At 49.2% G+C, this 22636-nt stretch overlaps 2 protein-coding genes and 1 pseudogene across 2 annotated transcripts; all 3 read right to left on the reverse strand.

The window, feature by feature from the left end:
* Positions 1-2507: 2507 nt before the first annotated feature.
* Positions 2508-4960, reverse strand: LOC117035357 (interferon lambda-3-like; annotated as a pseudogene).
* Positions 4961-16128: 11168 nt separating this feature from the next.
* LOC117035194 (interferon lambda-3-like) lies at positions 16129-17467 on the reverse strand. The gene is made up of 5 exons (XM_033128949.1): positions 17282-17467; positions 16919-16996; positions 16496-16639; positions 16313-16396; positions 16129-16227 (listed from the first exon to the last, which is right to left on the reverse strand). Exons 1-5 carry the CDS (start codon positions 17459-17461, stop codon positions 16129-16131), a joined length of 585 nt encoding a protein of 194 aa, XP_032984840.1. The 5' UTR covers positions 17462-17467.
* A 2896-nt stretch (positions 17468-20363) lies between these two features.
* LOC117035358 (interferon lambda-4-like) lies at positions 20364-22278 on the reverse strand. The gene is made up of 6 exons (XM_033129247.1): positions 22137-22278; positions 21690-21865; positions 21196-21267; positions 20960-21103; positions 20646-20720; positions 20364-20462 (listed from the first exon to the last, which is right to left on the reverse strand). Exons 1-6 carry the CDS (start codon positions 22276-22278, stop codon positions 20364-20366), a joined length of 708 nt encoding a protein of 235 aa, XP_032985138.1.
* Positions 22279-22636: the final 358 nt, after the last annotated feature.

The following is a 22636-nucleotide window of genomic DNA, read 5'->3' on the forward strand; positions in this document are numbered from 1 at the left end:
CCAAGATAACCATTGCATGAGTGAGAAATAAACCTTTGTTGTTATAAGCCAGTGAAATCTGAGGCTCATTTGTTACTATCGCATAGTCCAGCCTCAGTGGACTAGTACAAGGGTAATCAGTGAGAAGGTGGTTGGTCTCATGCTTCAGGTTATCCACAGGGATGTCTGAGATAAACCCAGAGAGAGTATAAAGAGGGAAGAGAGATGAGAGTCCAGGACCGAACCCCGAGAAGCTCCAGTATTTAAGAAGTGGGAAGAAGAAAGAGAACCAGAAAATGTGACTGAGAAGCAGCAGCCAGAAGCCAAAGAAAGACAAGAAGAGTGTGATACCACATAAGCCAAAGTGAGAGACAGTTACAAGAAGGAGTTGGTGAGAAATGTGTTAGATGCTTCTGAGAGGTCTTCTGGAGTGAGAACTGGAGAAACAATCACAGGATTTAGCTACGAAAGGATTGTTGGTGTTGCGTGGAGCTTTGGGGGGGGCGGGGGCAGAAGCTAACTGTTAGGACCGTGGAGACTGGAGTAGGTGAGGAAGTGGAGCTGGTGGAAAAGACAGATGGAGAAGTAGTTGGAGATAAGAATATACATTAAAAAAGGGACTCTTAAAAGAGGAGACTGCTGATTTGTAGAAAGGAAGTTTTGAAAAATAGAGAGGAAAAGAGGGTTAATTTATAGCAGAATGACATAAAAGGGGCTATGATCAGGCACTGGCCCAAGTTAGGAAAAAAGACAGCTCATCCATGGTGACAGGAGAGAAGGGGAGGGTGAGGGCAGGTAGGAGAGTGGTCTAGATGATGAGGAATTTCTACCTGGCAGCTTCTGAGGCAAAAGGCAAAGTAATCTCTCTGAAGACAGAAGGGACGTGATGGACTAGTGGGCATGAAGAAGCAGAGATTTGAAAGACTTGAAGTGAAACTTTCAAGAAACAGAGGTTTGAAGAAATAGTGCTGTCACATAGATGGGGGTAGGCAGAAGTGCCTGTTCCCTGGATTGCAACCCCAGATCACTCATCTTCCCATCTCCCTCCGTGGATACTGAATACAGGGATGCTTTGCAGCTTCATACCAATGACAGGCCAGAGAATGGTGGCGGCAGAACAATACGTACAGCCAGAATTCTTCAACTTCGAGGGAAACTTACCTTTCCTTTCCATGTGTATCATTAAGCATGTTTTTGGCTGCAAGTAACAGAAAGCCCTAACTCAACTAGCTTAAAAATTGAGGTAAATGGATTAGCTCACACAAAAATAAGTAATGAATACAGACACAAAACTCCTTAACAAAATGTTGACACATAGATTCAGCAATAGATCCAAAGAGTTATACACCATGACCCAATGGGGTTCATTCCAAGGATGCAAGCTTTGTTCAGTATTTGAAACATAATCAGTCTAATCCACCAAAACAGGCTAAAGGAGAAAAATCACATGATTATATTAATCAATGCAGAAAAAGCATTTGACAAACTTCAACACCAATTCATGATTTAAAAAAAAAACAACTTAGAAAAATAGAAATGGAAGGGAAGTTCATCAAATTGATAAAAAGTATCTACAAAAACCCTGCAATCAACCATACACTAAATGGTGAAAATGAATGTTTTCCTCCAACAATCAGGAAGAAGGCAAAGATGTCCTCTCTCACCATTTTTATTCAACATAGTATTGTAGTTCTATCTAGCGCAATAAGGCAAGAAAAGGAAATAAAAGGCATATAGATTGGGGGAAGAAAGAAATGAAACTGTAGATCACACAATTGTCTACAAAGAACAATGCCCACAATGAAACTTAAATGACTTTTTGGTGACAACTCTTTTCGTGACCATTCATCCCTCCCAGCAGATTTCCACCCTGACAATAGTCACTCCAGGTTTACAGCCACAGGAGGTTTAGATGAATGAACCACAAAACAGATGTTTGATACATATCCTTAGAAACACAGATACAGACCTTAGGTTCATGATAAAGCTATTGTCCCACTGACCTTACCTGGCCATAGCCTCCTCTAGACATCTTATTACGTGGTGTAACAACTGCTTGTGCTGGTTAAGTCATTTACAATGAAATCTTCCATTACCTGTAGCTGAAAGTATCCTCAGTGATCCTTTCACTCATTTATTCCTTCTTTCATAGTCTCTCCCTGTCTCACTTCCCCTTCCCTCTCTCCCCTTTCATGTCTCCTCTTCTCTCTCTTTACCCCTCTTCTCTCTTTTCTGCCCTCCTTCTCCCCGGCTCTACCTCCCCCTTCCTTCCCCCTCCCCCACTCATACACACACACTCAGAGGGCCACAGTCACATATGCAGTCATGCAGTCATTTATACAGTCACATATAAACAAGGTCAATGTCACAAATTGTTTATTTTCACACATTGTATGGAAAGTGCAAGAAGAAACACTTTTGTGGGATTCATAAACAAGCAGGAATCTGGAAGCAATAATCTAGGGGAGGTAACTGGTGCATAAATAATATTTAAGGTGCTGGGATAGTTTGCAGGTGGGTTTCAGGGGTCAGACACACAGGTCTCCACTGTTGATACATATCAAGTCCCTAGTGCAGAGGCAGAAGAGGTTGAATGTGACAGAGGCTTCAGGCAACCTTGGGATGCCTGTGGGGAGTTAGGGGTGGCTCCTATATCTAGGTTCCTCTAGCTGGCCCCAGACATTAGCTTCTTTCCCTGGTCACTCACCTTCTTACACATCTCATGAAGCCAGTGCAGCCAGTGGCAGAGGTGGCCCTGGGGTCCGGGGCTTGCTGTGGGCTAAGCTGGGATCTGTGGGCAGAGCAGGGTGGTATGTGAGGCAGGGCCTGGGACAGAGGGGGACGTACGGGTGGTCAGAGCCCACACACATAGCCTGGGTGCCGCGAGCACTCACACAGGCCTGGAGCTTGGAGTGGATGTAGCACAGCGTGTGGAGAGGCTGGTCCAGGATGTCCCCCAGGGTCGAGTTAGCCACGGTCCCCAACACCTTCAGTGTCAGGGCCAGCTCAGCCTCCAAGGCCACGGGGCGCTCCCACACCTGAAGAGGGGAGACAGAAGACAGGGGAGAGTTGTGAGTAAGAGAGAACAGGTTAAAGAGGGACAGGTGATCCACAAAGGGACAGGTGAAGGTGAAAGTCAGGTGACAGATGAGAGGACACAGCCTATGTGGGCGGGTGAGGGAACGAGGTCAGGAGGACGGGAGGGGAGGGCAAAGAGACAGGGACAAATGAGAAGGAGAAGGTGAAGGGGCCACCTAAGGAGCCAGAGAGGGGCCAGGTGAGGGCAGGGCTGGGCCTGACTCTCCCGACTCACCTGCAGCCGCCTCAGGTCCCGGGCCTTGGGGAACGGGTGGGAGCTGCAGCACCAGTTCTTCAGCAAGAGCAACTCTTCCTGGAGAGCAAGGGCAGAGGTCAGTCCACAGCCCAAGGGAGGGACATTGGGGAGACTCACAAAGTTACCCTTCACCCTGTCAAGGCCCCTCGCCAGGCTTTATTCCTGGCTCCTGAGCCTCTTTCACCAAAAGGAGCCCCTTTCACCACGCAGGCTCAGTCTTGTCTGGCCTCAGTCTCCCCATTGCTCTGTTCCTGACTGCGTCTGGGATTTAATTCTTGTCTCAGCTCCACGTTGAAACATTTAGCCTGGACAGGCAGAAGATCCAGGCTGAAGTTGGCACTGCACCAGGGGCGGCCTGAGGCTGGGAAGCCAGGAGCAGGGCGGGGCCAGGGAAGCCTGGGAAAGGGAAACTGACAAGGAAAGGTGACTTCCTGAATGGAGCAATCCTCAGGACTGGACAGAGCAGGGTTGTAGGTGCCCAGATGGGCTGGGGGTGGGGCAGGGGCTCATCTCTCAGCAAGTTGCTCAAATATGGAAGGGGATGGTGACAGGAGACCCAGGAAGTATTTCCACAAAGGGGCTGCAGGCTCCTAGGGGGAAGCTACTTAGAGGAGGGGAGACAACCCAGGGAGAGAGCCACTGTGGGGTGACAAGAGAAAATCAGCAAGGCCACCACCCACCACCGCAGAGTATAAAGCACAGGACAGGTCCCACCCCGCCCCACCTGCCCCCAATATGAGATGGGAATGAAAGGATCTGCTCAGGATTATAGGTATGGCTGAGGTCTTCAAAGAACCAGTTGGTCATGACCAACCCATCCTTTTATTCACTCATTCAGTCAGTCATTGATTCCAGAATGTATTTATTGAGCAGCTATTATAGGCCAGCACTGTTCTCAGCACCGAGGATCCAGCAGTAAACAAAACCCACAAACTTCCCTGACCTTCGTGGAGCTGACATTCCAGTGGGGTCAGACAAGAACAAAATAACAAACTAAATACATATAATGTCAGCTATTGAGAAGTGCTCTGGAGAAAGATTAAGCCGGAGATGGAGTCAGGTGTTCAGAGTAGGGGTTGCATGACAGTTGAGAATGTGACAGCAGATTGAAGGCCTGAAGGAGGGAGGGAAGGAACTATGAGGACATCTGCGGGAACAGCATTCCAGGCAGTGGGAACAGCCACTGCAAAGTGAGTACAATGAAGAGGTTCTCTCACTGCCACTTACCTGTCCTGGAAGCTTTCCACACACAAGAGCAGTGAATTCTCAAAACACCTGTGGTAGGTACTTTGCTTTCTCCCACCTTGAAAATGAAAAAGCTGATGCTCAGAGAGGTTAAGAGACTGGCCAAGTTTACACAGCAGATGGGTCCCAAGGGAAAACACCCAGGCCTACCCCCGGCACCTCCTGCCTCAGAGTTGTTGGGTTTATTGAGGGAACTTGTCTGTGCTCTCTGTCACCTGACTCCTCCCACCCAGAGTCCCCTGAGGGGACCTCAAGACTGCCTTTGCCTTGTCCACTAAAATCCTCTCACTCCTCCTTCCTCAGAACTAGAGATGGAGGCTGGTATGGGCCCCCAAACCTAAGATGACACTTCCTGCATTTTCTACACTGAGTGTGGCCATGTGACTACATCCTCACCAGCATCTAGGTCTACCAACATGGAGCAAGTTGTCCTGCTCTCTTTCCCCTTCCCACAAGCTGGAACTTGGATCTGTCCGAGAACCAGATTTCACAGTGCAGAAAAAACATCTTTATTTTCACTAACCTCTATCTGAAATTTGACATTTCCTTCCTGTATGAGCTTCTTATGGCTGCTCTAACAAATTACCACAAACGCAGTGACTTAACACAAATTTTCCATCACATGATGACTGGATGAACAAAATGTGGTATATACATACAATATAATATTATTCACCCTTAAAAAGGAAGAAAATTCTGATACATGTTACAACATAAATGAAATTTAGGACATTTTGCTAAGTGAAATAAGTCCATCACAAAAGGACAAATTCTGTATAATCCCACTTATAAGAGATCCTAGAGTAGGCAAATTCATAGAGACAGAAAGTAGAATGGTAATTGCTAGGGGTTGGGGGAAGGGAGGACGGGGAATTAATAGTTACCGAGTTTCAGTGTTGCGGCGACGATGGGCGACGGCCTCAGCCAGGGGGAACACAAGGCTCATAATACCAGTGCGGGCCAGGGAGCTGTGTGCTACACAACTCGACTGAGAAACAACGGCTTGAACTGGAGTGGGGGAGGGGAGGCGAAAGAAAGGGGGGGAAGAAATCACACATACAAAAAATGGCCAAGATAATCAATTTTATAAATATTTTTCATAATAAAAAATAAAAAATTATCTAACCAAAAGAACAAAACAAAAACACTCCACAAACTTATACTCCTGCAGTGCTGGAGGTGAGAAGTCTAAAATCAAGGTATCAGCAGGGCTGTTTCCTACTGGAAACTTCTGAGGAGAATCCATTTCCTTGACTTTTTCAGCTCCTAGAAGTCAACTGCACTCCTTGACTCGTGTTTCCTTCGTCACATGGCTCCAATCTCTTGCTTCTGGTGTCACACCTCCCTTAAAGGCTGGGCCTGTGAACCTGTAAGAGCAAGGCTACTGGCACTGACCCTCTCACCTCCCTCTAACAAGGACTCTTGTGTTTACATTGGGCCCACCTGGACAACCCAGGATAACCTTCCTGTCCTGAGACCCTCAGTCACGTCCAAAGTCTCTTCTACCACATATGGGGCCCTATTCACAGCTTCCAGGGATTAGGAACACTTCTGGGGGGGACCATTATTCAGTCTACCACACATCTGCTACAAATGTAGGCAACAAACCCCAATAGTGTTAGCAGAACTTGTGACTTTGTCACCAAAAGAAATCACAGATATTTTCATATTACGTTATTTTCTAGCAGGCATCCTGAAATATCATGTATGCTCATCTCCACTTTGAAGTTACAGGAGCTATCAAAGCTGCCATGAGTGACTTTTTATTTAATGCATTAATGAAGAAGCACAAAAATTACTGTATCACACTTTTAAAAAAATATTTTGATAACTGCCTTACAATAGAAATTGGATTCCTTTGTCCTGTGTATTTTCTTTTATTCTGAGAAGCTTTGCTAAGTTGCCATGAAATCCAATGCATGAAGATGGTTAAGAATGCCTGCCTTAGGGGATTGTGGGGCACAAAACCAGCCGTCCTGCCAACTGGACCCCTCCCCTTGGGACTGTGAAGAGGCAGAGAGTTCCACTTCTGTTTTTCAATCCATCGATTTTGAGGTTCTCTTTGTTACATCCACTCAGCCTCTATGTGAACCTAACTCAGCATGGATTGACTGGTTTGAGTTGTTCGCACTTTTAGGGGCAGAATCAGGATTAGTAGGGCTTTAAGCTTACACCGTTTAGGGGCTCGTTTTAAGAAACAGAATGCAAAAAAACACTTTATTTTGCTTATATTACAAAAATATATGACCATGTGAAGACATCAAAGACAGGGCTCCATCCCAGACCTGGGAAGGGCCATGCGAAGGCGAGACCCTAAAGCTTAAGCTGTGTAGTGCGTTTGGTGACGCTCCACCAGACCCACACGTGTGCTCGGAAGCCACACTCATGCCCCAGCTGTTGGGAAAGCTGGCTGCTGATGGCTCCAGACTACACCCCTCGTGGGGGAAGAGCTGTCGGCCACAGGGTACTGCCTTGCCTCAAAATTAGTCCCCCTCCCAGGACACTGCCCTTGGCCAGTGAGACATCACAGCCTAGGTCTCTCTGAAGGGCCCTCCCAGGTGCAGTGCTCTCTGTAGGATGGGTTAACGTCTCTGTTGCAACTGCATTGCCCCCCACCCCAATCCTGCCTTCCCCATGTACTTACAGGTGCTTTACCTGAGACACCTCCCCAGTAAGCATTTCTGCCTGCAATTCTGTCTCAGAGTGTTTCCAGCAAATCTAATCTAAGGCCATTTGTATCACAGGTGGTCCTAGCAAGCTGACTCTGCAATGGGCTTTTGGAATGGACTCAGTTGCTGGTTGGCTGGCAGTGGGGACGCCACCCTGGTGGCAGGTGAAGCGGTGCCATACTTAGCGGTGCAATAGTTAAAATTTGTACCTATTGTGAATGGCGATGAGATACCGGTGAAAAAGGAGGCCTGGACCAGAGCAATATCCACAGCACTGGAGTGACACGACGGAAATGGAAATAATGACCGTGGAATTGGGTGGCTGTTGCTGAGACCACTGATTCATTGACAAGAGATAACGACAGTCGCAGGTCGTTAATCACCAATTCAAAGCAGAACTTTAAAGACCAAGAATCCACCTTGGTGGCAGATAAAGCAGACTCAGGAGACCTTCCTAAGGGTGCAGAGCTTCAGGGAAGGTTGAATAGCCAGGTCCGCAAGTCCCCTGTGCCAGTGTGAGACTGGGAGACTTTCGATGGAAATATCTGAACAGATGCAGAGAGAAGCTTGAAGATCATCAAAGACCTCAAATGACACAAGTGCTTATAAGACAACTGGAGTAGTTTCCGGTGGCTGCTTTAGCAAATAGTATTAACTGCGTAGCTTTAACAACAGAAACGTATTCTCTCACACTTCGGAAGGCCAGAAGTCTGAAATCAGTACCACCGGGCTAAAATCAAGGTGTCAGCAGGGCCCCACTCCTTCTGGGGAATCCGTTCTTTGTCTCTTCCAGCCTCTGCTGGCTGCTGGCATTCCATGGCTTGTGGCCATCACTCTATCTCCAAATCTCTCCCTGCTCATCTTCACATCACATTCTCCTCTATGTGAATAACCCAGAGCCTAAGGGCAGTGGCCCTAATGAAAAATCATGATCCCTTGCCAGTTTCCAGACCTGAGTCGGTTTTCTGATCTCAAACTGCAGGGGGAGGCCAGGCCCCCTGTGGGGAATGATCCTGCAATGCCACAGCAAGTGTGTTCATTAGTGATTTCCCCAGTCCTTCCCAGGGGGACCCAGGACCCATGGTGTGTTGGAGCTGGCTTGTACCAACACACAAGAGCTGATTGTTAAATTGTCAGGAATTTTCTTAGTCGATTGTCAAAGCTGTTAAAAATTAAATTATTGGGGCGGCTGGATGGCTCAGTTGGTTAAAGTGCGGGCTCTTAACAACAAGGTTACCAGTTCAATTCCCACATGGGATGGTGGGCTGTGCCCCCTGCAACTAAAGATTGAAAACGGTGACTGGAATTGGAGCTGAGCTGTGCCCTCCACAACTAGATTGAAGGACAGTGACTTAGAGCTGATGGGCCCTGGAGAAATACACTGTTCCCCGATATTCCCCAATAAAAAAATTTTAAAAAATTAAATTATAGAAACTCACAGTTTAAAATTGTATTAAAACAAAAGTAAATACTCACAAATCACTTTCTGGATATTTTACCACATTTTCCTAGTATCTATACTCTTGAGATTATTTATGAGTTATGGGTTGAAGTGTGTCCTCCCAAAAGAAAGACATGTTGAAGTCCTAACCCCCAGTACTCAGAACATGACCTTATTTGGAAATAGGGTGTGGGGACAGAGCCAGGAGTGCAGTTTCCAGGCTCTCGCCCTCACGTGGAAAGGTGCTGGCTTAGGTAGTAAATGGCCATCAACTGTGATTGGATGGCCATCAGCTGTGGCTAGTTGGCCGTCAGCTGTAACCAGTGAGCCATTGGCCACTAATATAACTGCCGTGGCTATGCTAGCAACAAATGGGGGCTAGCAAGAAGATGGTGGCTGGGCTAGCAAGAGCGGATTGCAGCTAGCAAGTGAGGTTGGTTGGCAGAGAAGTGGACGGCAGGTTGCAGATTGTGTAGATACTGCTTCCTGTGTCTCCAACCCGGCTGCCAGCGAGACTATAGTGGTGTGACTCCCCTGTCTATGGCTCCGTGGGTGTTCCTTTTTGGCCTCACCATATCCTGCGTTCTTATGTGGGGAGCGGGACCAGAGACCCCGCCTGACGCCCCGCATGACAAGGGTCATGGCAGATGTGATTAGTTAAGATGAAGTCATTAGAGTGGGCCCTAATCCGATAGACTGGCATGCTTGTAAAAGAGGAAGAAGACGCAGAGGGAGAGACACACAGGAGAAGCCGGCCATGTGACAGCGACAATTGAGGCAGAGAATGGAGTGGTGCTGCGGATTGCTGGCCAACCCCGGAAGCTGGAAAAGGCAAGGAAGGATCTTCCCTACAGGTTTCAGAGGGAAACCTGCACGGCCCTGCTGATGACACCTTGATTTTGGACGTCTGGCCTCCAGACCTGTGAGACAAACTGTTGTTTTCAGTCACCCAGTTTGTGGTACTTTGTTATGATAGCACTAGGAAAGGAAAACATTTTGTCTATTATATCTGGATAGAAATACTAAACAATAATGTCCTACTGCCTGTGCTCTGAGACGGCATATTGGCAGCTTGATATCAACCTATGGTGGTGGTATTTCCACCATAGAAACTGGAAAATGCCACAAATTAGAGCTTTTCTTTTCTGAGAGCCACTTATTAAACACGTACCAGGAAGCTGCTGCCAATGGCAATGTCCTCGGGGAATGAACAGCACCCTGGTGAAAGGTGAAAACGTAGACCTTTGGCTAACTATTGAACACAGGGTCCGGATTAATATTGATGTTCAGAGCCCAGAGTACCTTCCTGGCTTTTCTGTTCAAGTTGGGGGGCATGTGGAGGCAGGTGATAAATGGGGTCCTGACCCAGGTCTGGCTTGCAGAGCTGTTATAATGGGGAAAGGCCAAAAAGAAACCTCTGACACTGGCCCCTTCCCATTCTGGCCATCGTGGTTTTTAAAAATCATCACTTCCCAAAGGCCATGGGAGAGATTAGTGTGATCCTCAAAGACATGAAAGATGCAGGGATGGTGGTCCTTGTCATGTCCCCACTTAATTCACCTGGACCCTTCAAAAACCATATGGATCATGGTAGACGACAGTGGACGTGCAAATTTAACAAGTAGTAGCCCAAATTGCAGCTGCCGTGCTGAACGTGGTATCTTTGCCAGAGGATTCACGCAGCCTTACTATGTCATATGTGGCCATTGATCAGGAGAATGCAGTCTTTCTGTCCCTACCAGAAAGGAGGATCAGAAGCAGTTCACATTTACTCAGGATGGCCGAGATGCACATTTAGAAGATGACTACAGGGATATGTTAGCAGTCCTGCCCTCTGTCATAACATTAACTGCAAAGCCCTTCCACAGATCTTTATATTGGCCCACTGCTCGGAGGCAGCAAGCTAATCAGATTGTATGAGGAAGAAGTGAGGAGTACATTGAAAGACATGCTCGAGAGGGCAGGAGAGAAACTTTTTAAAGACTTGGGCACCTACTCCATGGCTGAAGTTTTTAGGCATCCAGTGGTCTGAGGTATGTCAGGACACCCCCTCCAAAATAAACGTATTGCAACTCACACCTCACACTACGAAAAAAAAAAAGCATAAGGCTTGTTAGGTATCTCTGGGTTCAGCAGACAGCATATTCCAAACTTGGGAATACTTCAAGCCAGAGACATGGAAAGGTGTCAGCTTTGAATGGGGTAAAGAACAGAAAAGCCCTCTGCAGTAGGTCCAGGCTGAGAAGGAAAGACCCCTTGTGGAGTTTACACAAACCTCAGTAGAAGAATCACAATGCAGCCCATCAGGGTTCAAGGTCACGGCATTCTACAGAAAAGCATACACCATTCATAAAGCAGTACCTGGAGTGTTTCTGCATCATGGTAGAGAGGAAGCACAGGACCACAAGACATCAAGTGACCAGTTATGAGCTGTACGACCCACCGATTCATAAATTCAGTGAACCAAGCAGCAATTCATTAGAAGATGGGAGTGGTGCATGCAGGACCCAGCAGGCAGGGCCAGAGGACAAGTCAGCTTCATGAACAGGTGATCCACGCTTCCATGTCATCGCCACTGTGGCACCAGTGCCTGTTCCTCTGATCACACCTTTATGACTGGCTGATGATGAAACAAAAAGGGTAAGCTTGGTCCATGGGTGGGTTGGTTGAATATGTGGGTATAAGAAGAAACAAAGAGTTTTGTTTCACTACAGCTCAATTCAAGGGTAACCCTGAAAGGTGACAGTGAGAGGAAATCATCCCAATGGGCAGAGCTGATCTTCTGCTGTGTGGACAGAGAAGTAGCCTGAGGTAGCTATACCGGAACTTATGAGCAGCGGTAAAAGGTTCTTAGTCAGCAGCCTGAAGTTAGCCTGAAAAAGATCAGATGAGAACATTTGAGGTAGAGGTATATGGGTGGACATATGTCAGGGGACACCCAGCATGAAGATTTTTTTCATGTCAATGGCCACCAGAGAGCATCAGCTACTGAAGTGGCACTAATCAACCAAAGAGAAATACAGATTTGGCCAGTTGACATCAGACAGCCTCTATCATCAGCCCTCCCAGTCTGGCACCATGGGTACATGAATAGAGCCACCATGGTAGCAGATGGAGGCCATACATGCGGCCCAACAGCATGAGCTCTAATTCACGAAAGCTGATCTGGCTATTGCCACTGCTGAGTGTCAAGCCTGCCGGCCAGAAGCACCATCCTCTGAGAAGACAAACCTGCTGTTTGGCGGCAAGTTGAGTACACTGGATCCCTCCGACCCTGGATGGGGCAGGGACTTATCTTGATTGGGATAAACCATCCATGGCTTTGCCTTTACTGACCTTAAGACCTCGGCCAGAACTATTGAGGAATTTCAGAACTCTGATCCACCAACAAAGGATTCTGCAAAACATCACCACAGATCAAGGGACTTCGTAGAAAAGGAGATGCAGCAGTGGGCATACAAACACAGGATCCTCTGGTTCCATTACAAACCCCACTCCGCAGAAGCTTCTGGCCTAATAGAGCAGTGAAATGGTCTCTTAATCATGCAGCGTAGGCCACCACTTGGAATCAAAACTCTGCAAGGACAGAGTACTTTACAGGGCCTGCAGTATACACCTTAAATCAACCATCACTATAGGGTGTTGAGTCCCCAACAGTTAGAAAAATGAGTCCGAGAACCAAGGGATGAATGCCAAAATGATATTGCTTACCATCATTTCCACTGCCCCACCTTAGAAATTGGTGCTTCCTGCCAGAAAAAGTTTAAGCTCTGCAGATTTAGGGGCACTGGTTCCCAAGAGTGGTCCTTTCCACCTGGAACACAGAAAGAATCCCATTAATCTCTGATTATCACCCACTCAATATGCTCTTCTGCCAAAAGACCAAGGAACAAGGAAAGGGGTCGTGTTGGCAGGGGTAATTGACGCCGGTTGTCAGGAAGTTATAGGGGCTGCACAGTGGGGACAGGGAAGAATATGTTTAACACTTAAGTGATCCACTGTGGCATCTTTTGTTGACCAGTTTTAATGAAAAAAGAAATGAATGAATAGGTAGACAGCAGCCATAACACTAGAGTCCAGTGCTTTCTCCACAGCCTGGAACACTGCCAACTCCTGTCCAATCTCTCCCTAGAATGAGGGTAGAAGGGAGTGAGGGTGTGGGTCAATGGAGTGGAAGAGAGAGAGGCCACATGAGAAAAGTAAGACAGAGACAGGTGAGAGGGTAGAGCCTAACCTCCCTATGGGCAATTACCAACTCTGGACAAAATATTTTTTTAAAGTACTATTATGAAGGCCCTGGAGAGTAACCAGAAACAGGAAGAAACTGGAGTGGATTTGACCTTTTAAAGAACAGAACACACTGTGTGAGATCTAAGTTTATATGGCTTTTCCTCTGGAGACACACTTCTGCCCATGTGGCAAGGGACAAATTGAACTCAAGCAGAAAACCAGTCATTGACTTGAGGTGTCAGATGCCAAAATTTGGGCTGCCGGAGAAGTCGGAAATTGAGAGGAGAAACCCCAATATGGAGGGAGCCCCACAGGGAGAGGAACTAAGTCTATATCTAAATTACCTACTGACTATTTAATGTACTGAAAGAAAAAAAGGAAACTATCAACACAGAATTCTATACCCACTGAAAATATCCTAGAAAATTGAAGGCAAAGTAAGATGGCTGCTCTAATGTCTGTCATTCAGCAAGAAAGGAGACAGGAGATAAGGAGAGCATTTTCTATGTCCTTTAAAGGAACTCATAAGGTGCTCAGTTCAATTTCACTCATACACATTGTCCAGAACTTAGTGCTGGAGGTGCAGGAATAGTTGGAAAATATTGTCTTTAATAGAGCATTCTCAAATCCACATACAATTCAGGGATTCTGTAAATAAGAGAAGAAGAGGAGAATAAATTTAGAGACAGCTAGCTGGAATCTCTGCCACTCCTGCTTTGTAGACAGTTATGTGATTGTGTGATGGCTGGAGCTGTGGCAGTCACATTATGATCATGAGGGGAGATGGTACTAATGCACTGAGAATGGAGGATCAGCTGGATGGAAAGAGCTTGGACCCACTATGACATCATGCTCTCTAAACCAGCACGGTTCAGTCTAAATCTTATTTGAGCCACATATGTAATTTTAAAATTTCTAGTAGCCACATTTAACAAGTAAAAAGAAATATATGAAATTATTATTATTATTATTATTAAAGATTTTATTGGGGAAGGGGAACAGGATTTTATTGGGGAACAGTGTGTACTTCCAGGCCTTTTTTTTTCCAAGTCAAGTTGTTGTCCTTTCAATCTTAGCTGTGGAGGGTGCCGTTCAGCTTCAAGTTGTTGTCCTTTCAGTCTTAGTTGTGGAAGGTGCAGCTCAGCTCCAGGTCCAGTTGCCGTTTTCTAGTTGCAGGGGGCACAGGCCACCATCCCTTGCGGGACTCGAGGAGCTGAACCGGCAACCTTGTGGTTGAGAGCCCACTGGCCCATGTGGGAATCGAATCGGCAGCCTTCAGAGTTAGGAGCGTGGAGCTCTAACAGCCTGAGCCACCAGGCAGGCCCTGAAATTATTTTTATATAAACTTTATTTGACCCAATATATCCAAAATGTTATCATATATTACTAAATCATGTTAACATATAATCAATATAAAAATTATTAATGAGATTTTACTTTTTTAACAGTAAAAAAAAAGTTTTGTACATATATCCATCTATTTCCTAACTTTGTCCATTGAGAGGGTGTAGAAGCAATGATAGCCTTGTAGCAATCAGCCCACCTAGCACCCAGATCTTAGTTTTTAAAAACTGTTATCCACTGAAAGGAAGCAGATCTCCTTGGAGAAATGGCTGGTTACAGAGCTGTGGCAGGGAAAGTACAAGACGAGCCTGGAACATCTTATTCCAGAAAGCAAGGAGGTGCTCTAAGAATGACAGGGACACATCAGAAGGGCATCAGACGATCTTGTAAAAGTTCCCATTGGCTTAATCTGGGACAATTTGAGCATCAAAATAAATGATAGCACGGAATTATAATACACTAAATAAAATAAGAATTCAGGAATCTATGCTGATATAAATCCATTGGTGAATACATAAATGAGGGAGGGGAGAAAAGCTCTGAATAAATGTAAAAAGAAGGATGAAATTATTTGGTGACTGACATACAGTAACAGTCAGGTAAATACCATCTGTGGATGCTAAAGTGAATCAGCCAAAGTTTGAGAGATATTTACAAAGTCTCAAAGTCTCTTCGCATATTTATTACCAAGAAAAATATAGTAACTTTCCAGGGATAAACTTGACATTCACCATCCGAAAAAAACAGTTTTTTAATAAAAATTATTCAAATTCTGGGGTATATTTTGCATGTACAACACAGCTCACCTTGTCCTAGCTACATTTCAAGTACTTAGTAGCTACATGTGGCCTGCGGACCATACTGGACAATACAGCTTTATATGGACCCTGCTGTTCTAGACTTCTCAGCATGTACAATGATAAATGTTCATATTATAAAGGCATTTTTAGTTCACGTTACTTTACTTATAACAGAATGCATCTAAGTGATTCACTCACACACTCTCAGAGGGATCACACACATACACAATCACACGCATACTGTGGTAGGATGAATACTGACGCCAAACATGTCCACCGCCATCCCTGGAGCCTCTGCCTATCTTTTGTTATGTGGCAAAGGGACTTTGCAGATGGAAGTAAGATTTATGGACGTTATAGTAAAGAGATTATCCTGGATTATCTGAGTGGGCCCAATCTAAACACACGAGTCCTTAAAAGCAGAGAACTTTCTCGGCTGGAGGCAAAAGAGAAATGGGGTAGAAGAAAAAGTCATGGGGATTCTAGGTGTGGGAAGGGTTTGACACACCGTTGCTGGTTCTGAGATGTACGGTCCATGCACAAGAATGAGAGAGAGGCTGGCAAGAGCTAAAAAAAAGATCCTCACTGCCAGCAGGGAAATGAGGACCTCAGTGTTATGACGGAAAGGAATAGAATTCTGCTAACAGCTTGACCAAGCTTGGAGGTAGACTCTTCCCAGGGTCTTTTAATAAGAATCCTGCTGGCCACATTGGATTTCAGCCCTGTGAGAACCATAGCTGAGAAACTAACTGAGCCCCCTGGATCTTTGACCTATAGAACTGTGATAAATAAATTTGTGATGTTTTAAGATGCCAAGGTGTGATAATTCTTTATGGCAGCAAAAGAAAAGTAATCCGTACAAATACACACACAGTCCCACAATACAGAAAGCATCTTTCTTATTGTTTATTTGTACAATTATTACAAAAAGTAGAAAAATAAACATTTTACTGGGTGTGAGTTTGAGAATTCACACAAATGAATACACATAAATATACAAATAGATATTAGGTGGCAATAAATTAAGAAAAGTGGCTGATAAATAATATCTACAATGATAGAACAGGTAGCAGGGGGTGTTAGGGGTCAGACACACAGGTCTCCACTGGCGACACATTTCAGGTCCAGGGTGAGGAGGCGGATGAGGTTGAATGTGACAGAGGCTTCGAGGCAGACCTGAGACTCCTGTGGAGAGGAAGGGATGGGTCAGTAGTTAACCCTCATCTGGGCTCTAAATGTCCCCAGACACTGGGCACTTCCATTCACTCACCATCTTCTCGGCCTTATGAATCCTGTGTAGCCACTGGTGGAGGAGGCCCTGGGCCCTGGGGCCTGTTGTGGCCTGAGCTGGGACCTGTGGGGAGAGGAAGCTGTGTGAGGCAGGGCCTGGGACAGAGGGGGACATACGGTGGTCAGAGCCCACACACATGGCCTGGGTGCTGCGAGCACTCACACAGGCCTGGAGCTTGGAGTGGATGTAGCGCAGCGTGTGGAGAGGCTGGTCCAGGGTGTCCCCCAGGGTCGAGTTAGCCACGGTCCCCAACACCTTCAGCGTCAGGGCCAGCTCAGCCTCCAAGGCCACGGGGCGCTCCCACACCTGAAGAGGGGAGACAGAAACAGGGGAGAGTTGTACAGGAGAGCAAACAGGTAAAGAGGGGCAGGTGAGGAAGATCGACAAAGGGACAGGTGAAGGTGAAAGTCAGGGCACAGGTGAGAGGGCACAGCCTATGTGGGCGGGTGAGGGAACGAGGTCAGGAGGACGGGAGGGGAGGGCAAAGAGACAGGGACAAGTGAGAAGGAGAAGGTGAAGGGGCCACCTAAGAAGCCAGAGAGGGGCCAGGTGAGGGCAGGGCTGGGCCTGACTCTCCCGACTCACCTGCAGCCACCTCAGGTCCCGGGCCTTGGGGAACGGGTGGGAGCTACAGCTCCAGTTCTTCAGCAAGAGCGACTCTTCCTGGAGAGCAAGGGCAGAGGTCAGCCTACAGCCTGAGGGCTGGAGGTGAAAGCACTGCAGGGGGACTAGAGGATGGCTAACAACAGGAGGAGGGGAGGTTAACTTTGACAAAAATGGGAGAGGCACCTCCACTGCAAAAGCACATGGTCAGCCCACTGCAGCCAGAGCAGGACCCAGCCCACTGTGGGAAGGCTGGAGGTTAGCCCAGTGAAGGAAGGGTGCTGGTCCAGCTTCAGTGGAGCGTGCGTGGTAATCCACAGCAAGTGGGGCAGTGGGGAGACTCACCAAGGCATCCTTGGCCCTCCTGAAGGCCTTTAGCTCTTGTGGAAACAGAGACTTGAACTGGGACATGTGGCAGCCCCTTGCAGCTGGGAGGGTCCTGAGGGGCGTGGGGACAGGAACTGCCCCTGTGCGGGTCAGCACCGTGGTCAGCAGCATGAGCACCAGCGTGCAACCTGTGGCCATGTCTGTGTTAAGGAAAGAGAGACAGATGAGGGGAGGGAGGGTGTGAGGGGCTGAGGACGGGGGCTGTGGGGAGTCGAGGATCATGGATGATAACGTGGGGGCTCACCCAGCTTCATCCTGGTCTCTGGTCTCTGGTCTCTGTCAGCAGATGGGGATCCAAGCGTCCACTGGGAGGCTGTCACCTGGGTCTGTCACTCAGTCTTGTTTGGTGTGTGATTCAGTCTCCTCTTCTGGGCCTCAGCTCACTGCTCTGTCTGTCTTGAAGTTGCAGAAGGAATTGTGTTGCCTGAGCTCCATGCTACAGCTTTTAGCCTGGTAGTGGGGGCAATCCCAGGCTGACGTGGGAAAAGTGAAAACACACCTGCCTCCAGGGGAGGCGCAAGACTGGGGAAGCCCGTGCAGGGCAGGGCCATGAGCCAGGTGAGCAGCCAGAGCGAAAGAGAAACTGAAGCGGATCTTCTCTCACAGGAGTTCCCAGCATGAGTCCTCAGGATAGGGGCAGCTTTCACCACGCAAAGAGGGGTCAGGGCACCCTGATAGGGCTAGAGCCAGGACTGGGTGGGGAGGGGACAGAGGGACTTGCCTTTCTGCAGGATGTCCCATTACAGGGAGGGGGGGAAAGGCACACCTGCGGTGTGGCCACGAAGAACCTGGAACTTCCAAGATGGAGGCTATTCAGGGGAGGGGAGAAGACCCAGGGAGAAGGCTGCTGGGGGCAGGAGAGAGTCAGAAAGGCAAAGCAGCCAAGAATTAAGAGAGGAGACCAGCTCTTCCTCCCCTTCCCCACTCAGTACTGAGAGAGAAAGATGGGAGAGAAGGGGAGCTTGACTAATATCTTCCTTCATTGTTCCAGACACAGAGGGGCCCAGGGACAGGAGGCTCTGCTAGGGAATTATGGTGTGGTCAAGGACTTCCAGGGAGCCAGCTGTTTGTGACAAAAGCTTTCATTCATTCACCAAGTATATTCAGTCTCTGCATTGCCTCAGGCCCTGCTCTAGGTGCCAGGAATGGAGCACTGGGGGGCAGGGGGGGACATGAAACAATTCTCCGTGGAGCTTTTCACTGGACAGGAGTAACGGAGAGTATGGGGAGGTAGTTAAGCACGTGGTGTGTATGACATCACGTAAAGGAAAATGAAAGAATAAAACAGGCGCCAGAGCAGGGGGTTTGCACTAAATGATGTGTCCTGAGAAAATCCCATTTGAGCAAAGACCTAAAGAAAGTGAGGAAGGAAGTTATGTGACGATCTGAGGGGAGCCTCTTAGGCAAAGGGAACAGTCAGTGCAAAAGGAAAACGAAGACCCCTCTTCTGTGGAGCACTTTATGTCTCACCCCATCACAGAGGCTTTGCCACGATGTAGTATTGGATCCACTTTAACATCAAGGGCATACCGTGCTTTGTCTACATTTTACATACAGACTAAACTGCAGGGACTCAGAGAGGTGTAGAGACCTACCCAAGGTCACACAGAAAACAAGTGGTGAGGGCAGGATTTTCATGGAGTTTTGTCTCCACCCACACAGTAACCGCTGCACCCTCCAGCCTCTGTGGAGCTAGAGCTCCTGGACTGGCAGCTGACGATCTAGGACAGCAGGTGGCGAGCCCTTGCTGACTCCCACCCCGACCCCTTTTCCTTCATTCATAATTCCAGGGAGACAGTGGACAGAGGTCCTCAGCTGGGAAAATCTTTGAGCTCTGATACACAAAAATGTTTCAAAGCCAAGAGCAGGGACGTGCCCAAGTCACCTTCCAGGGCATTGGACAGTTTCTGTCAATGGCAGGGGACCTTACCCCAGGGTAGGACACACTACATCAAGGGTGAATTCTGAAAATGGGCGTATGATCTCAAAATTCCTAAACTTCACACTTAGAAAGGAAGTGCAGGATGGGCTCTGGAGCTAAGGGCTCTGGGGTTGAAACCTGGCTCTGACCCTCACTAGCTGTGTGACCTTAGCAACAGAGAGGCGTGCAGTTAGAACAGAGATCCCCAACCTACACTGTTGAACAAATAAAAAAGTGCAATGTTTCTGCATTGTGTGTGCTGTTATTTAATAGAGACCATTAATTAAGACCATCCTACGACCTCAGCTGCAAGCTTTATAAACACGATTTCAATGTACATGGCTCATTTGCAAGGGAAGGATAATAACGCCATTGGATAGAGGAGAAAACTGAGGCTAGAGAGAAGTAATTTGCCCCGTTACACCGTAAATCAGTGGCAGGGTCAGACTTGAAACTCAAGTCACGTTCGTCATATCCCTGGCTCAGCATTATTACCTGAAAAGTGCCCCTCAAAATGATCACAGGGGAACAACCATCGTAGATGCAATAATATTTATTAATGGCAATAAATTAACACCGGAAGAGCACATTACACATCACAAACACAAAAGACACATGGGTAACAGAATCCAAAAACTACACTCACTTGAGGACATTTGGTCCTTTCACTGCCAAATCCCTCAGGGGATGAGGCCTCCCCAAGGGGAGATCCAAGGGTCACAGATTCACAGAATCTCAAAGCGGGCGCTGAAGGTTCAAATCGGGGCGCCCACCTGTCATGGGAGAGGGGCTTCTGGTAACCAGAGAAGTAGAAAGTAGTCCATGGTATGTGGGGGACTGCGTAAGGTCGACCCAAGACTCAAGTCTTCCTGCCAGACACGGACCCAGGGAGACCTTGGGGAAATGCATCCCACGGAAATGTTCCTGCTTCCGGAGGACACGTTCTGGTCCTTGGAAAAGTGCCCGCGCCTTGTGCACCCAGCGCAGGCGTCGAGTCCGACCCGCGGCGGCACAGAGTCTCCCGAGGTTCAGCGCCCACTGGCTGGACACCCGCCTGGACCGAAGGGCAACACAGGGCCACGCCTGCAGAGCTGCGGGTCCCGCGGAGCAGCTGCGGGATCAGAGACAAGGTCCCGGGTGCGCCACCAGCCTCAGGTCCCACGTGAGCAGACGCACGAGGTTGAAGATGACGGTGGCTTCGTGGCACCGAGGCGAGTCCTGGAACCCGGGAAGAAGACGAGCGGGGCTGAGGCAGGAATTTCTTCCCGAGAAACTCCCCTGGGTCCCTCACCGGCCGAGCCTCCCCTCCAACCCTCACGGCCCGAGCCTCGACTCCCGGCCCGCTCCACAAGACACGGTCCCCGCTGGCGTCTACCCCCTTTCCGGGCCCGCTCCACTCACAGCTCTCCGCGTTTTGGGTCGCCTTCTGGGTGGCCGGAGGGACTTCCTCCAGGAGCCTGGCCGCACCAGCTGGAGCTGGAGGGGGGACAGGAGGTGAACGAAACAGGCGGAGGAGAGAGTCTCCCACCCACCCCGCCCGCGACCCTCCCAGACGCAGACCAAACCCCGGATCCGGGGACACTGAGAGGACGCGAATCGTGTCTGGACGGTTTGGGGCTCAGCCGGACCAGATCTAGAATCCTGCGGCCTCGCGGTGGGACGGAGCGCGCAGAGCCACCTCGGGGGGTGGAGGGGCCGAACCGGGAGATACTCACGCAGGCCGCCACGTCCCGCCCGGCGGCCGCCAGCAGCTCCAGGGTCGGGGGGACGCCGGGGAACAGCTCCGGGCTCTGCAGGCTCTTCAGCACCGCCTGGGCGTCCGCGAGGCCCCGTGCCACGAGGCGGAGCCGGGCGCACGACTGCGGGGACCCGCGGAGTTAGAGAGGGTCGCGCCCGGGCCTGCGCCTCCCTCCCCCGCCCCACTCCCCAGCCGCCGGGCCGCGGGCCTCACCGAGGGCCGCGGGGGATCCCTCCTTGGGCGGAAGGAGCAGTTGCGCGGCCTCCAGCTCAGCGTCTCTTCCTCCTGCCGGACAAGGGCTGGGTGAGTCTGGACCTCCTCGCTGGAGTCGCTGAAGCGCTGGCCCGTCGGGGATTCCGGGACGTGCACCGGGACTGGCCGGTACGGTTGCGCGTGTTGTGCACCCAGCACGGAGCTCTCTCAAGGCGTGAACGTGGACTGAAATGCAGCCCTTGCGGAGCGCTGCTCCCCAAGGTGAGCGGTGTTCTCAAGGAGGGACCGCCCTCTTGTGACTGGCACAAGGGCGTGACTGTGCCCAGAGCCCCGGGGCCCGGAAGATCTCGTGCTCAGAATTCTGGACCCTGACATCCGAGATGCGCCTGGCGGACGCTTGGATGCCGGGCCCCTGGGAACAGGGACCGGCGTCTCCTATCCCGGCGGGCCCAGGGTTCCTGGGAATGGGGGGAGGGGTGCTGAGCATCACTCACGTAGCGGTCTCTCAGCGCCTTGACCGCTGCCAGCGCCCTGGGGTCCAGCGAACGGTAGTGCGAGAGGATGCAGCGTCGGGGTGCAGCCACGTCTGGGCCCGCCGCCACGCTGACTGTCACCAAGAACCACAGCCCCACGGCCACCGCGGTCGCGCCATTCGGCCCCATCTCTGCTCCTGCATGAGGCGCGGGACGTCAGGGAGGCCGAGGGGAAGCCCCTGACTCCAGCCCCTGCCTCTGGTTGGGACCGACGCTCAGCGCGCTGGCGCTTAGCACCCGCAGGGGAGAGGCGCGCTGGGCCCCGAGACCTCTCTACCCTCAGCCTTTCTCCCCTCACACCTCACCTGCAACGTGCCCTGGGTGCCTCGTGCTGGAGCGGGGCCTGCCTTCCACTGTGCCCTGTGAGGCGTCCAGAGTTGTGTGGAGCATCGGCAGCTGTGCCTGCACCCTTCATGGCGGCTTTTATGTGCGGGACGGAGAACTGGTGAGCGGCCGGGCTTCCCCGTGCGAGTTCAGTTTTCCGAACATCAGCGCTGGCCGCTGGCCTGGGAATGAGGACTTTACTCGCCCGAGGGACGGTGCCAGCCATGGCTCTGCCCCAACTCTCTGTTACCAGTTGTGGTCTCTGTCTTTCCCTGTATCTTCTCTCTCTCTTCATCATCCTCGTGTCTTTTTCTGTGTTGTAATAGAATAACGAGCTTTTACATAATGCTTACTGTGCACTAGGCCCTTTTCTAACTAATATATATATATATATATATATACACACACACACACATATATATATATATGTATATATATGTGTGTCATTTAATTTTCAAAATAGGCCACTACAAGGGATGTCCTGCCATTACCTTCATTTTAGAGATGGAAAAACTGAGGTACTGTAAGGTGAAGGAACTTCTCCAAGATTCACAGTTAGCGTCATAGGGAGGATTTCTACCTAT

Source organism: Rhinolophus ferrumequinum, chromosome 15, assembly GCF_004115265.2.
Source record: "Rhinolophus ferrumequinum isolate MPI-CBG mRhiFer1 chromosome 15, mRhiFer1_v1.p, whole genome shotgun sequence".
NCBI lineage: Eukaryota > Metazoa > Chordata > Mammalia > Chiroptera > Rhinolophidae > Rhinolophus > Rhinolophus ferrumequinum.